General features: G+C 56.2%; 1 protein-coding gene across 1 annotated transcript; it reads left to right on the top strand.

Moving 5' to 3' along the window:
- The first annotated feature begins 481 nt into the window (after window positions 1-481).
- On the top strand, window positions 482-1,986 carry IER5L (immediate early response 5 like). The gene has a single exon (XM_049896796.1). It carries the CDS (start codon window positions 672-674, stop codon window positions 1,896-1,898), a length of 1,227 nt encoding a protein of 408 aa, XP_049752753.1. The 5' UTR covers window positions 482-671; the 3' UTR covers window positions 1,899-1,986.
- Window positions 1,987-12,076: the final 10,090 nt, after the last annotated feature.

The raw sequence follows: 12,076 nt of genomic DNA, 5'->3' as shown, positions 1-12,076 counted from the left end.
GCTGCAGGTGAAAAAGAGGAGGTGCCACAAGACCGCGAGTAGGGAGCTGCGCACACCTGCGCCAGGTGAGGCCCAGTCGCGCGGAAGGGGGAGGAGCCAGTAGCGGCGGTAAGCAGGTGAGCCGACCCCTAGCTCCCCGGAGCCAGGCCTAGGGCGGCTGCAGGCTCCAAAGCTGCTGCTGCGAGGAGACCCTTGTTGCAGAAGCAAGCCCCGGAGGCTCTGAGTCCCGCACGGCGCCGCGGGCCTAGGAGAACATTCGAGGCAGCGGCGGCGTTGGCGGCCCGGGGTCCGTTCGGTATTTGAATAGCACAAAGGAACCGCCTTGGTCTGATTGGCCAGCCAGGTGGCCCTGGGGCGGGCAGCGCCTGTCACTCGGGAGGCCCTGGACACTTCTATTGGCTCATCCGGTGTGAGGCGGGGCTCGTGCACCCGGCTAAATAGCCGGGGCCGGGGCCGGCCGAGGCTCATTGCTTTGGCGCCGTCTGGGGAGCACGATCCCGCGAGTGGCGCGCAGCGCATGGTGGCGGCGCCTCTGGGAGCGCAGCCGACCCGCTGACCCGGGCTCCGTTCCCCCTGCCCAGCGCGGCCCGGCGGCCGGCTGGAGGCAGAAACAGCAGCAGCATTAGCTTTAGCAGCGGCGGCGGCGGCTTTGCCGCCGTCTCCGCGGGAGCATGGAGTGCGCGCTGGACGCCCAGAGCCTGATCAGCATCTCCCTGCGCAAGATCCACAGCTCCCGGACCCAGCGCGGCGGCATCAAGCTGCACAAGAACCTCCTGGTGTCCTACGTGCTCCGCAACGCGCGCCAGCTCTACCTGAGCGAGCGCTACGCCGAGCTCTACCGGCGCCAGCAGCAGCAGCAACAGCAGCAGCCGCCCCACCACCAGCACCAGCACCTCGCATACGCGGCGCCAGGCATGCCAGCCAGCGCGGCCGACTTCGGCCCGCTCCAACTTGGCGGCTGCGGCGGCGGCGGAGACGCGGAGGCGCGCGAGCCTGCCGCCCGGCACCAGCTGCACCAGCTCCACCAGCTCCACCAGCTGCACCTCCAGCAGCAGCTGCACCAACACCAGCACCCGGCGCCCAGGGGCTGTGCGGCGGCGGCGGCCGGGGCGCCCGCGGGCGGCGCGGGGGCGCTCTCGGAGCTGCCCGGGTGCGCGGCGCTCCAGCCGCCGCACGGCGCTCCCCACCGCGGGCCGCCCATGGAGCCGCTGCAGCCGAGTCCTGCGCCGCTGCCGCTGCCGCTGCCGCCGCCTGCGCCCGCCGCGCTCTGCCCGCGGGACCCTCGCGCCTCGGCCGCCTGCTCCTCTCCCTCTGCGCCCCCAGGGGCCGCCCCTCCGGCCGCCGCTTCCCCGCCCTCCTCCCCGACCCCGTCCTCATCCCCTGGCTTCTACCGGGGCGCGTACCCGGCCCCCTCGGACTTCGGCGTGCACTGCAGCAGCCAAACCACCGTGCTGGACCTGGACACTCACGTGGTGACCACGGTGGAGAACGGCTACTTGCACCAGGACTGCTGCGCCTCCGCCCACTGCCCCTGCTGTGGCCAGGGCGCCCCAGGACCCGGCCTGGCGCCCGCAGCCGGATGCAAGCGCAAGTATTACCCAGGCCAGGAGGAGGAGGACGACGACGAGGAGGACGCCGGCGAGCTGGGGGCCGAGCCCCCCGGGGGCGCCCCGTTCGCCCCCTGCAAGCGCGCCCGCTTCGAGGACTTCTGCCCGGACGCGTCCCCGGACGCGTCCAACATCTCAAACTTGATCTCCATCTTTGGCTCGGGCTTCTCGGGGCTGGTGAGCCGACAGCCGGACTCCTCGGAGCAGCCGCCGCCGCTCAACGGGCAGCTGTGCGCCAAGCAGGCGCTCGCCAGCCTCGGCGCCTGGACTCGAGCCATTGTCGCCTTCTAGGGACCCCTGAAGGCGCGGGGCCCCGGGGCCCCGCAGGGCTGGGGCCAAACAAAGACTTGGGCAAGGGGCGAGAGAAGGGAGTGAGCGGACGCCCGGCCACTCGGGGCTGACCTGGGGGCGAGCAGTGGGTGGCGGCTGATGTTTTATAAATTGTAAAATAAAAAGAAAAAGAAATCTAAGATCTTGGACTTTATTTTTGCAGAGAGAAAAAGCGCCTATTTAAGATGCTTTGTATTTCCCCTACTCTTTTTTTCTTTTTATTGTAGTGATTGCAGTGGTGTTTTTAGCAAGGAGCCAGCCACGTGAGGGAGGGCTGCTGCCCAGAGGAGGTGCCGGGCAGCCGGGGGCAAGGCAGGACGCCCAGGCCACCCGGGCCCGCCGGGGGCGCAGCGCAGGAGGGCGCGGGGCCGGGAAGGCCGATTCTCATCGGTTGTCAGACCCAGGAACCCGGGCGCTCGGTTCTCCCGAGTCCCATCATGGGGTGAGGGATGGGTCTTGTGAAATCCTGAGTAAAAACAAAGGCAAACTCTATCTCCGAAAGGGACGTTTGGGTCACATTTCCTCTCTGGGGGCGGCCTCCAAAGTTCTCAAAATGAGAAGGCAGAAATGAAAACACTTCAACTTTTTTTTCTTTTCTTCCCAGGGCGGGTGTCTTGAATCCCTCCTCTCTCCGCCCCTCTGGCTCGGTTCTTTTCCCCTCCCCCCCGCACCCCCCCGCCCCCGTCTCCTGAACTCGGGGGAAGTGTCCGACACCCGGACACTCACGGACACTCACGGACACTGTTTGGGGAAGGGGTGGGGGGCGGGCACGCCGGACTACATTTCCCATCATGCCCAGCATTGCGGTCCTCCCTAAACAAAAAAGGAAGTCGATTCCATCACCTGGATCCCAGCGGCCCCGGGGGAGGGAGGGGCCGCCGACTGCGCTGGAGACTTTTCACTAAGTTCCTGGTCAGATGTGGTGTTTGTGTGTGTGCTTCTAAGTTGCGCTTTCCTGATTCAGCCTTCGGTTGCATTTAATGAAACCAGCATTGTTCGAGCCTGTGAGAAACCCGTCCTGTGTCTTCAGCTAGATAGATTTTGTTTAATTTAAAAACCTTTTGTTGTAAAAAGGTGGGGGTTCATCTACAGCCCCTCTGGCCTTCTGCCATCAGCACCATGTGGACCCCGAAACAAGTTACCAACCCATCCTTTCTCGGCCCTTCTTTCTCATTCTCATGTATTTTTGTGCATACTGAATTGTATATCACCAGATAAAACTGTTCAGATTGTTTAAATTTATAAACTTAATAAAAAGGCAATTATAGAGGATGATGGTGCCTTGTTTTCAGAGAGGCCTGGGGGTGTGGCGACGATAGATGGGGTGGGAACACACACACACACACACACACACGCACACGCACGCAAACCCTAGCTCTCCTGGGCGTGGGCGGGTGGGATCTGCCCACATATGCAGGGCCAGGGAGGGGGCCAAGGGTGGGAAACGCTGGGGATAAAGCCGGTGCCGCGCGCATCCCAAGCCCCCTCTCCTCGCGTGACCTGCGCCCCGACTGGAACAGGCAGCCTCCGGGGTCTGCAGCAGGAAACCGAGCTAGCCTCCAGCAGATTTCCTGCCCATCCAGGGCGCAGGGCCTGGTCGGCCTCGGCTCTGAGCTCTCTGCAGCCGGGGAGAGCAGCTGGGGGACGCTGGGGGGCTGCTGGGCCACCCACACTCCCCACCCGGCGCCTCCGCCCGCACGTCCGCACGTCTCGAGCTGCAACTTGGGGAAGTTTTTCCTTTTCCTTTTTTTTTAAGTTGAGTTTGTTATCACTGCTCGGTGCCACTTGGTGGTGTGCTGGCGGCGTCTCCCTCCCTCCTCGCGCTCCTCCCCTCTCCTTCTCCTCTCCCTCACTCCCGCCTCTCTTCCCTCCCGGGTGGATGGAGGCAGGAAGGCTTCAGGCGCGCTCTCCGCTCTGACCACCTACTGAATGACCTCAGAGTGGGAGAATGTGCCAAGGCCCCAAGGAAGCTCGCGTTCTCCCCACTGGAACCAAATTCACATCTGGAGCCGCGGCTCAGGCCCGGGGGCGCGCAGGGTGGTTCCAGCTCTGCAAAGAGAAGATAGGAAAAAAAGAGCCACCCCCCCCCAAAAGGAAAGGGGCATCTTTGCTCTGTTTGATAGTGTCTCTCTCGGTGTCTGTCTCTGGCTGTCTCCCCTAGGCTCGTTCTCTCTTATCCCTGCGCTTCCCATTCCTGCGCGAGCCTCTTATTTACCCCGCAAGGCAGCTCACTCCCCCCACCCCAGCCTTCCCGCCACCAGCAGCAAGAGGAGGGGCTGCGGCCGAGAGGCCCCCACCCTAGACTCTGAGAAGCGGACCCAATCCAGTCTCAGAGGCCCGCGCGGGCCCGGAGTCGCGAGAGGCGAAGTTCTCGGGGACATTCAAGAGCGCGGGGGGCTGCAAAGGTCCGCGATGGGGGTTGGGGAAGAGGGAGGCTCTGAAGGCTTGAGTTATGGAGAAGAAAGGCACCTTCACCACCGCCCCCCCCCCCCAGGGCTGCTTTCTCGGCCTCCCACGGGAAGAGTCTAGAGCTGCTGGGGAGGGGTAACAGCGCGTCCCCCTCCCCATTTTTTCCCTGCACGTCCGAGGAAATAGCTGTTTGATGCACGGTTTTGATTCGATCCACCAAGCCAATTGCCAGAGCTCCCCCTAGCGTCGCTTCAATGGCGCTGCAGCGGTTGCGGCAGGGAGTGGGCGAGGCACAACCTCTGGCGGAGGGGCTGCTGGGGGGCTGCTCAGTGCCCACCTGGGGCGCACAGCGGCGTGGAGACCCAGCCCTGGCGGGGGCGGGACGCTTTAAGAGCCTGCGTCCCCATTCCTGGCCCGCGTCGGGGAGGGGGCACGTGGTCTTCCGCCTTTGTTGGGATTGCGGAGCTGGCCACGGGAAGGGACCCACCAAGAGGTTTAGGAAGTCCCCTACATGTCCCCGGGATCCCCGCGGCAAAGGAGTGTAGGTCGCGGGCTGCGAAATAAGAGCTCGGAACTCAACCGGACCTGGAACCTGGGTTGTCTTCCCTTCCGCCAGGTTTTCTGAGTTTAAGCTGCTCAGGGAGACTCAGGCGGGATTGGGATCAGAATCGAGTGAAACCGGAGGATGGAGACGGAGGACCCGGGGAGCAGTCGGGAGAGAAATGCTCTCCCTTCTCCCCCCCACCCCCGCACACCCTATCTTTTCAGGGCCCGGGGCCCTCGGTCAGACACGCAAAGGGTTAATGCGTTGACCCTAATACGCGGTGACCCAAAACAAAACCCAATGGCAATCTACATCCCCCACCAAGACACTCCACACAAAACAGTAACACACCCCACAGCCCTGATACTACCCTGTGCGCCACACCCGGCAAAAACACCGTCCCCAACACATGACTCTCTAAGCAGCATCCTCATGCCACTCACAAACCGCCCCCCACCCCCGCACTGGCACAGCATACAACATGCCCGCCAAGCACACACAGAGAGACTAATACTCCCATGTACAGCACAACAGAAAGGGTGGGTCCTGGGGAGGGGGGGCGGAATGCCTGACTCTGGGGATTGTAGGAAAGCGGTAAGGGGCTAGGCAGGCAGGAAAACCAGGAGTCTGACCCAGATCCACAGACAAGCCCCTGTACCTCCTGTAAAAGACTGAGCCAGACCCCACAAGAGCCTCTAGGCAGGACTGGAGCTGCTGCTTGGGGAGGTGGGGGGATTGGAAAAGACTGAGGACCCCAAAGAGCAGCAGAGAGGGGAAGCTTCCTGAGAACAGCAGCTCCAGTAGCTCCTGGTAAGCCCCTGGCCCCCACAGGTGAACCAGCACCACACACACAGAGATGCACACTTCCCCTGGCTCCTAGGACAGTGCAGGTCCTGCTGCCCTTGATATGTGGTATAGGCTGAGCCAGGCTCTAAGTTGCTCTCCCAGCAACATGGAGCTGCTGGGATGACAGCCCAGAGCCTCCAAGAGCTACAGACTGCCCGTCCAGAGAAGCCAGGGGCTGGGGATGCCCAGGGCTCCCAAGAGGGCCATTGGACAGGGCCCTGAGATCTGGGTGCTTCTATGCATGTGTTTGTGTGTGTCAGAAAGAGAGAGCATGTGTGCCTGTGGTACAGGGCATGCACACCAGGGGCTGGGTCTTTCTGCATCACCATTCACCTGACGCACATTTACAGAGAGCCCACTTGGTGCCCGGCCTGTGCAAAGCCCTGAACTCACCAACACAAACACTAACAGCAAATCCCTTTCTATGGATTAGCTCATTTCATTTTCCCAACTGCCCTCTGAGGTAGATACTCTTAGCATCCTGCTTTTAGAAGTGAGAAAACTTGCCCAGGGTCACACAGCAAAGAAGCAGTCAGTCTCTACCTTCTAAAGCTCGCAGTTTAGCAGGGAAGAATTTTAACATATTACATTGCTAGTTGACATTTGAGCTGTGTGTTCTTAAATAGTAATATGGATTAATTCCAGCTGAGCCTAAACTTGGTCTGGGGTCTGGTCAGGCATGAACTAGTGGGTTGGGAATACCCTCCCTGATTCTTCATGTTCCTGGTCCAGGGACAAGGGATGAGGAGACACAAAGACGGTGGTGTCTGTGTCCCACCCCAGCCAAGGCAAGGACTGACCTATTCCTGGTATTAGTCAGGACTCTTGGGTGGTGGCAGGGGACAGCAACCCAACAGGAACCAGCTGGGGCAAAAGTGGAATTTACTGGCTCATGGCACTAAACTGTGCAGTGGGCAAGGGTAGAGCTGGCCTCAGGCACAACCGGATCCAGGGCCAAATCTTCTCCAGGGTGTGCTGTCTGCCTCCGGTAGCTCTGTCGACACTTAAGCTTCTCCTACTACAGACCCACTTCTCACTACAGCAGCAGAAAGCAGCTCCTGGATTCCCAACTCACAGCCTCCCCACTCACAGAGATACCTTCTTCCCTTATTTTCAACTCAGAAAATCCCAGCAAAGGGTTTTATCACATCCTAAACCTGGTCCTGACCCAAAGCCCATGGCCAAAGTTGAAGGGTGGTTGGCAGCCCACGCTGGAAGCTCATGTTGAATGTGTGCAGAGAAGAGGGGGTCTGCTTAGAGAAGGAGATCCTGGGTAGACAAACCGAGGATGTCCTCCAAAGAACAGGGCTGCAAGCTAAAGGTAGCGTTTTCACATGGGACTTGGGGACATCCAGGATGCAGGCAGGGCTGCTTTGGGGCCTGAGTGATTGAGTGCAGCCAACACAGCTATGGAGACGGAGCACTCTCCCTACTCCTGGCCAGGACATCTAGTGCCTCCCAGGTTTGCCACTCAGGACTCACCAGGGCAGGGGGCCAGATTCTACCAGAAAGCTCCATGGTAGGGACAGCAGCAGGCACCATTCTCAGGGAACTTAGGACAGTGGACATTCACAAGCAGGCCAAAGTGGGAGAACATGGCTGGGAGCACATGTGGCTTCTCCAGGAACTCCCAGGTGTAAGTGAAAAGGCTTTGAAGGGAGGCTGAGATACCCACCAGCCAGATTAAGGGGGAGAGGGACCACGCTAAGGTTAATATGGCCACCTTGACACCCCCAACTGGTGGGGCCAGGGAGTACCTGGGGTATTATTATCTATACCCATGTGTAGATATAAAAGGCTGAATAAAACAAACAAACGAACAAACACATTGCCATCGAGTCGATTCTGACTCATAGCAACCCCATAGAACAGAGTAGAACTGCCCTGTAGAGTTTCCAAGGAGCGCCTGGTAGATTCGAACCGCAGACCTCTTGGTTAGCAGCCGTAGCACTTAATCACTACGCTACCAGGGCTTCCAAAAGGCTGAATAGAAGGTTGAAAATGGCAACAAGGCTATTACTTGATGGAGGGATTACAGGTGGCCTTTATTTTATTGTTCATACACTTCCATGTTTTCCAAATTTTCTCCCATGAGCATGTATCACTTTTATGTTTAGAAGAAAAAATTAACACTATACTTTTCAGAGAAAAATGCTACATGACAGGTGCTATAGTTGATACACAGAGTGCTATGGAGCAGGGAGGAGGGAATGGCTATGTTCGGCCTGTCTGGGGCAGACTCAGGTACAACCTCAGAGAAACAGACTTCTCATGGAAATGCCTGGGTTAACCAGAATTCACCCCCCTGCACTGTTTTTGTTTAAAAAAAAAGGAGACAAAATGAAGGCTCATCTCGAGAGTGCTGTTGAGGCGGCGTTCTGCACGGAACCTTGTTCATTCTCATCTCTGACCCCTGCCCCAGCCCCGCCCAGTCCTACCCATTAATCATCAAAGAATGATTTGCTCAGAGTTGCTGATTATGGGGCAAGGTGGGTGGTAAGAGGCAAATAAGCTTGGGAAATATTTTCAGCAACTTGGGCTGAAACTAAAGGGGAAACAGCAAAGCTCAGGAGAAAAGAGCACTGGACCCGGAGTTAGGAGTCCCAGGGGCTGGTTCTGGCTCGGCCACAGACTGACCTTGGGACCTGGGATGAGTCATTTCCTTTTCAGGCCCACATGCCCACATCTGAAGTCAGAGAGAGCAGTAAGGTCTTCACCAGCTTTTATGCTCTAAAAGTTGAAAAAGTAACCACTGCTCCAAGCTTTCTGTTGATCTGAGGCTTTGTGTCCAGTCAGAGTTAGAAAAATGCAGGCATCGATATCAGAGTCCCACCTGTACCTCTGAGTATGGACATCTGCCTATTTTCCCAACTCATTCAATAAATTCATTCATTCAGATGTTTTTTAATATCTATATATGCCAGGCACTGTGTTGCCACCACCGATGCAGCCATGAGTAAGACAGACAAGGGTCCAGTCCTCACGGTGCTTACATTCTGCTTGGGAGACAGACAATAAACAAGTAAACCAATAAACAATTAGATACGTGCTGTGAGAAAATAAAAACCTGGAAATGGACCAGAGAGGACTGGTGTAGAAGACCAGCACCATTTTAGATCTGGTGATCAGAGAAGGCCTCCTCGAGGTGACATTTGAGCCGAGACCTGAAAGAGCCAGCTATATCAGTCAGTAGAGGAATGGCTATGCTGCAGTAACAAAGTAAGCCCCAAGTCTCAGACTTAACAGAGATTTATTTCTTGACCATAAAAAGTTCACTTAAGTCAGACAAGTTTTGCAGGCAACTGTGCTCCATGCAGTGAGTCAGTGATTCAGGCTGCTTCTGTGTCAACACAAGACTTCCAGATTCACCTCAGCAAATGAAGAGAGCTAGGAATTCTGCAAAGAAGTGAGTCTCCTCATTTACACTCACAGCCCCTTGGCCAGAACCAGTCCCATGGCCCTGCTTATCTGGAAGGGTCTAGGAAAGAGACATGACCCACATATGGGTGGACACTAGAAATTCCCACCACACCAGTTGGATGGAATGATGGTGGGAGAGTGTCTGAGGCAAAAGGAACAGCAGTGCAAAGACTAAACACAGGAACTAATTTGGCGCTTTCAAGGAACGGAAGGAAGCCCTACACAGCTGAGGCAACGGGCAAGGGAGAGAATGGCAGGAGGTAGGTCCAGAATGGGAGGCAGGAACAGGTTCACCTTGGCCATTGGTGACCATGGTAACGAGTTTAAATTGTACTATAAGTGCAGTGGATTAGAGTTCAATATCTGGCAACAGAGAGACCTAGGTTCACACAGGACCGGATTACCCAATAAGCAAGGTACACATGGGCTCAATTGTGCCTTCCCACCAATCTGCAGTGTACAATTTCACCTGTCCCCCACCGCAGTAAAGATGTGGTGAAATCCATGTGAAATTGCTCACCACAGATTAGCAAGTAAATACAATTAACTATGTGCGTACCTTGCTCAATGCAAGCTGGTGCATACTGTGCTTACTGGTTAATTCACCCCTAGGTTCCTCTGAGGTGGCCGAGTGGATTCGGTTATGATCTATGACGGGACTTCCAGTAAGCACACAGCAAGCAGTAGCAATTATTAGTGGTATAGAAACTCATTTCCTTCCTTTCCCCAGGTCAGTGGAGGGGAGAGTGCCTGTGGGTTGGGGGGGCCAGCATAAACACCGTCTGGGTCAGCTGCCCAAACCAGTTTCCCTGGTTGTACTGGTGGCCAGGCTGGGGCCCCAGGCCAATCCAAGCTCTGTCCCTCTTCCTAGAGAGCTGAGCCCATGGGCACACCTGTCTGAGGGGCCCTTAGCAAAGGGAGAGGATGGAGTGAGGTCCCAGGGCTGGGTGAGAGTTCCTCATGCAAAACTTCTCAAAGCCGATGAATATCAGATGAGTGAACGTGGCATGTAACACAGACGACCAAGCACAAGAGGGCTTCTCAGGACCACCCCCACCTGGGGCACCCAGCCAGCCAGGCTCTCCACTGCTTTCTAGGTGACAATTGGCTCTTTACTTCGCCTCGCCGAACCTCCGTTTCCTCATCTGCAAAATGAAGATGCACACGAGAGTACCCACCTGTGCAGAGAGGGTTCCCCAGCACCGTGCCTGGCATGGAGAAAACACCCAGTAAATGAGAGCTGCCATATTGTTATCGATCAGCTCTGCCCAGATATTAACTTTTCCCTAGCAAAACACTGGACACTTTCCCCGCTAACGCTCTCCTGTTGGACAAAATCAAAGACCTAATAAGTAAGAAGATTCCCTTTTCCCAGAAGAACTAGTCAAGAGCTTTTTACTCTGGGGAGGGGAAGAGAAGGAAGTGTCCTATAAACTTTTTTGATTTTTGTGTCTTCCCATTAATTGGAACTTGGGTTTAAAAAAAAAGGCTAATCCTCAGGAAGGTGTCTGGGTATCTGACAGACACAGGGAAGGTCAACACTGACTCAGTCCGTGTCTAACCATTTCATTTAGGAGAGCAATGAGTGCTTGGTGGGTGGGTGAGTGAATGAACGGGTGGATGCAGTGCGGTGAATGCTTTTATATGGCCTTCCCAGCCATGTTCTTATAACTCCCACAAAATGATTCACTGGGACTATGCAAATTGAGTGACTCATGGTCTACCAACGGGATTGGTCAGTTCATGGTCCTGGTAGGAGGGCCATGACTTGACAAGAAGTAGGCTTAACGTGAGGGCCAATCTCACAGACTTTCAGGAGGGCCTCACCTCCATCAATAAGAGTCTGGAATGGAGCACGTCCTTTGGACCAAGGACCCGGGGTCACTGTGCTGAGGACCTCCTAGACCCAAAAGAAAGGGCAAACACTGAAGATGGTGCAAGACGGCAAGAGACAGTGGTGGTTGGCTTGCTGGCCAATAGATCAAGAGCTGAGCACCTTCGGATAGGAGGCTTCCCAGGAGAGCTAAAAGAGCTGTAACACTTGCCCGTGCAGGGCAGAAACCTGAGTGTGCCCCGTGCAGGGGTTGACTCAGAGGATCCTGTGCAGGGGTCTTTCTACAGCAGAGTGGAACCTGATGCCTCTGGGCAGGAGGCTTGCCAGCAGAGCTAAGAGACTGTAACACTTGCCTGTGCAGGACAGATGACTGAGTGTGCCTCAAGTAGAGTAGGGGCTACATGCATCCCCTGCTGGGCAGAGGGAGCCAGGTAGCATGACAGCAAGAGAGCCCTGCAGGCCCAGGTAGCTTGGCAGGAGCCAGAGGTAGAGCTTAGAAGTGTCCAGAAGCAGATGCTTGGGACAGCCTGTGTAGGGGTCTTCTTGCCAGCAAGGCAAGGCCACTGAGGCCCAGCAGCAGAGCAGAAGCCTCGGGCAGCATGGTGGTAGCCGGAGGCAGAAGTGACCTGAACACAGTATCTGACCTGAACCAATGTGTGCCTGCCCACCGACATAAGAATGAAGATGGGTAATTGGGGAAGAGTAAGCATTTCTTCTTTTGAGAATCTGTTGTTGTTTACTGTTTGCTTTCTATAAATAACAATAAAGCTTTTCACTTTGCCAGCACTGTCTAAGTGCCTTGTGTGTCTGGCTTGATCATAGATGAATGTAGCTCCCATAGAATGACTGATGCCAGTGGGTATATGTGTCTTCTTCCTAGAAGTCTTATGGCTGCCTGGAAGTTTGAGGCACAGCCTGTCTGCATACACCATGCAGACAGACTGACATGTATACACAGTGGATAAGTGAATAGATGGGTGGATGAATGAATGAATGGGTAGATGAATGAATGAATGCATCTATTCCAGGGAGTGACTTAAAGGGAAAACGTTGGGTGAGAAATTGTTCTAGCTTGTCCTCCCTCCA

The sequence above is a fragment of the Elephas maximus genome, chromosome 9 (genome assembly GCF_024166365.1).
Source record: "Elephas maximus indicus isolate mEleMax1 chromosome 9, mEleMax1 primary haplotype, whole genome shotgun sequence".
Lineage (NCBI taxonomy): Eukaryota > Metazoa > Chordata > Mammalia > Proboscidea > Elephantidae > Elephas > Elephas maximus.
This window is presented reverse-complemented; position numbering and strand designations above follow the sequence as displayed.

Excerpts from the sequence above, each read along its gene's own strand:
- IER5L (XM_049896796.1), top strand. The coding sequence starts at position 672 with ATGGAGTGCGCGCTGGACGCCCAGAGCCTGATCAGCATCTCCCTGCGC.